This window comes from Chelonus insularis, unplaced genomic scaffold, assembly GCF_013357705.1.
Source record: "Chelonus insularis isolate UGA/USDA-ARS -01 unplaced genomic scaffold, ASM1335770v1 contig_399_pilon, whole genome shotgun sequence".
In the NCBI taxonomy this organism is placed as follows: domain Eukaryota; kingdom Metazoa; phylum Arthropoda; class Insecta; order Hymenoptera; family Braconidae; genus Chelonus; species Chelonus insularis.
In genome coordinates, this window is record NW_023276554.1 from 490,742 (window position 1) to 494,544 (window position 3,803).

General features: G+C 25.1%; 1 protein-coding gene across 1 annotated transcript; it reads left to right on the plus strand.

Moving 5' to 3' along the window:
* Positions 1-2,930: 2,930 nt before the first annotated feature.
* Positions 2,931-3,803, plus strand: Uxt (Uxt prefoldin-like subunit). Its single transcript, XM_035085245.1, has 2 exons — positions 2,931-3,121; positions 3,243-3,803. Exon 2 carries the CDS (start codon positions 3,249-3,251, stop codon positions 3,681-3,683), a length of 435 nt encoding a protein of 144 aa, XP_034941136.1. The 5' UTR covers positions 2,931-3,121; positions 3,243-3,248; the 3' UTR covers positions 3,684-3,803.

Below are 3,803 nucleotides of genomic sequence, written 5' to 3' on the forward strand. Positions count from 1 at the left end.
AAATAGTCAATTTAAAAAAAAATGGTTATAATTTTCAATATTTCAATGTTATTTTTATTTTATAGTATTCAAAATATTGGTTTTCAATGATATTTTGATAAATAATAATCATTTCAAATATCATTTCTCATGTATTAACAATTAAAATTCAGAGAAAAAAAAACAATATAAAATAAGCATATTTCTTTATTGGTATAACTGGTTGTATGTGTGATTAGAGAAATTTCAAAAAGATACAATTAAAAATTATTAAATAAAAACAACAAAAGAGCTATAATATTAGTAATGAACCGTGCCAGAAAATAATTATGATTTATAGTAATTATTAGTCATATGACTTGAAACTACGAATTTATATTTTTAATCTAATAATTATATTGATATTATTGTTTACACATTGCTGAGATGTTAATGACAGTTTAGAAATAATAATGGTTTTTAAAAATGTTAATTGACGAAAAATATAAGATTTATTTGGAAATTAAATGTGATTGATATAGCATAAATTTAAAACTTTGTAACTATGTTAATCATCAATAAGATAGCATTCATTAGTAAAGTATATGACCATTTCTGCATCTTATATATCCATATTTATTAAACATAAGCATTGACGATGTGTCACGATCATAAAACTGAAATTATGAGAAGAATAATAGCTGATTTTCATTAGATATTTTTATGAGGCAGGAATAAATAATATGAAATAAAACAGGTTAAATAATATAAATGATTATTATTCAATCAGAAACCTTATCAAAGGTGTTGAAAAAGTCGGTATCTATTTCATCAATTAATGTACTTACGATAAATCTGACCATTGTAATTATTTATTGTTTATTATTCATGAAAAAGCATAATGCTTTTTATTGTTGCTGCATTGACATTTGACTTGTTACATGCAACGTGGGAGAATGACAGACTAAGTGAAGTATATCTAAAAGCGGCGTGGATAAATATCTATTTACTCTTGGAAATATCAGAATAAAAATTATATGTGTAACTTCTTATATATTTCATTTTATCTTTGAATTATAGAGTATACGATAATGCTAATAATATTTATTTATTTATGGAACCCTATCTTATTTTATTGCAAAATGTCACCTATCTGGTAGGTACAGATATATTTCTTTAAATCATCATATCCAATTAATGTTTGATCAATATCATCAAGTGTGTATACATTCGAAAATTTTTTTGTTAAGAATTAACTAAAAAAAGTTTTAAAATGCAATTATCTTTGAACGATTAAAGATATCAAAAAATATGCAAAGGTCAAGTTTTTTTTATTTTCAACTGCACTAACAGATAGAAATTACTAAACTTAAATTTTTTGTATTGAATTTTTATGCAAAGAACTTTTTTGAGAACAATCGTAAGTGATTAATCCAATGATAATTAATCAATGATAAAAACTTTTAAAATTAAAAATCAGTATTGCAAAAATAAAAAACTTTTTCCAATAAACTGGAAGAATATTTAAAATAATGTTATATCATGATGATTACATATACATGTTTATACATTATAATAATAGCATAGTGCAATAATTCTATCGTGTATATAGATAGAGATAAGAAGTATCTTACAACGATACCAAAGTTGGTATTTAAACAATAATAAAACGTATCATGGATCTGTACTTTTTTTTATATAAAACTGGCATGCACAAACGGGTGTGTACCATCTACTGACACTTGAAGTGTATATCATGTTATAGCTGAAAAAGCGACCCAAGTCGTAACTGCGTGAGTGCGCGAATTCGCATAAGCCTATAAAAGTCTTCGTAGTGTTTAACTGCCTAGACTCAACGTAAACTAAGAACTAAATTGCTTAGATAGTGCAGAAATACACTACACAAGCAATTGGCAGTCATTTATTCGTCTCTACACTAGTGACTGACGTGCATAGCCTTTATATAGCTATTCTTTGCCAGTATTTAACGGCCATGTAGTATATTTATATGTATGAAGGGTAAAATATAAAAGCAACTGTTAAATTTTTTTGCGTCTTGCATGACTTTTTTTTTTACTCCTATGCTATTTATAATAACTAATATTCACTATTTAATCAAACTTTAAATCTATTGTAAAGCATTAAAACGTATCGTTATAATTAAATGATTCAGATAATTGATCTTTAAAAAAGGTTTTAATATTTCTATACACGCAACATTTGTAATATCACGCTTATTTTATATTCTACGTTTTGTAATACAGGTTCGAAAATAGTCATGTATTTTTGGTATAGCAGAATGTTCAAGTTTCATTATATAATGTACTAGTTGTTGAATCCACGTGGATAAGATTATTATATTTAATTAATTAATACCAGTATCAACTTTTTTTATACGTCTCTTTTATTAAGTGAAAAACTGCTAAGAATCATTTATGATAATTAGAAAATTTCTCAAAGTCATTTTACGTATACGAGAATAGACATAGAAAAGCAATTATTTTGTATTTACAAACTCCTAAGATAACTGTATTTTTTATGATAAAACTTTATTAAAATATTGGAAGACTTATCAAATTAAAAGTTTAAATATAAATTTAAAATTGTCAAAAAAAGTAAATATTTAATTTTTTTTTTTAATGAAAGACCTAAGATTGATAAACTCATTATGATCATCAGTAGAGAAAATCAACATCGTTAATATCGGCACAAGACTTTTGGCTTTTTATTTAAATAAATAATTTAACATAAGATATATAATACTTGTAAATAATAATTATCAATTAATAAATAACTGTACGGTCTTTAAACTAATTAGAAAATAATTAAAAAAATATTTTATCAGCTATAGGATGTACAGAAATCCTCGGATATATTTCTGTTATATCAACACATTACAGGGTTTTTGCTAGGGATTTTCATATTCCAACGTTCTATTCAAGTTCACATTTGTTTTTCTATTTCGATAAACCTCACTGCACACATGTAAATATACAATTGTCAATTGTGCATTTTTTTAAGTTTGTTTTTAATCTTGTCGAATATTTATTTGTCATGAATTAAAGTTCATACATGGAATAAAACACAACTTATTGGTGCTAGTTTTGTATCATAAAAATATTGTATAACTCATGTCAATGTTTGGTCCTGCTCAAATAAACAGGTTAACCTCACTTAATACTTTAATTTAAATCAATTATTAAAAGATAATGTAAATTTAAGTGATGATTTGATAAATTATGTCCTGTCATACAAAATTTATTGATAGAAATATTTCCTTATAGGTAGCAATGAATCCTACTATTGCAAAGAAGATCACACAATTTGAACGGTTTATCAATGATGTTCTCAAGGCTGATTTAGCGAAATTAGCTCAAAAGTTAGATGAAAAAAATTCAGAAGTTGCTGAATTTATTCAGCTAAAAAGTTTCATTACGACATTGAAAACGACTGGTACGAGTGAAAGTGGCTTTAAAACTAAGGTTGATCTTGGAAACAATTTTTTTATCCAAGCTCATGTAGAAGATGCCACTCACATTCTTCTTGATGTTGGTTTAGGCTATTTTGTTGAATTTAGTCTAGATGAAGCTACTGCTCTCATTGATGTAAGAATAAAACTTTTTGAATCTCAAATTGCCAATCTTAGAAAAGAAATTGCTAAGACAAATGCTCATATTAAGGTGTTAATAATTGGAATCAATGACTTAAGAAACGCCAAAACGTGATCATAATTGCAATTAATAATATTAACTTGTACATCAGTATGTTAATGATAATCATATTTTTTATTTTGTATGTATCATGTACGCAAAGTCAATATATTTTATAGAACAAGTTGTATTTGT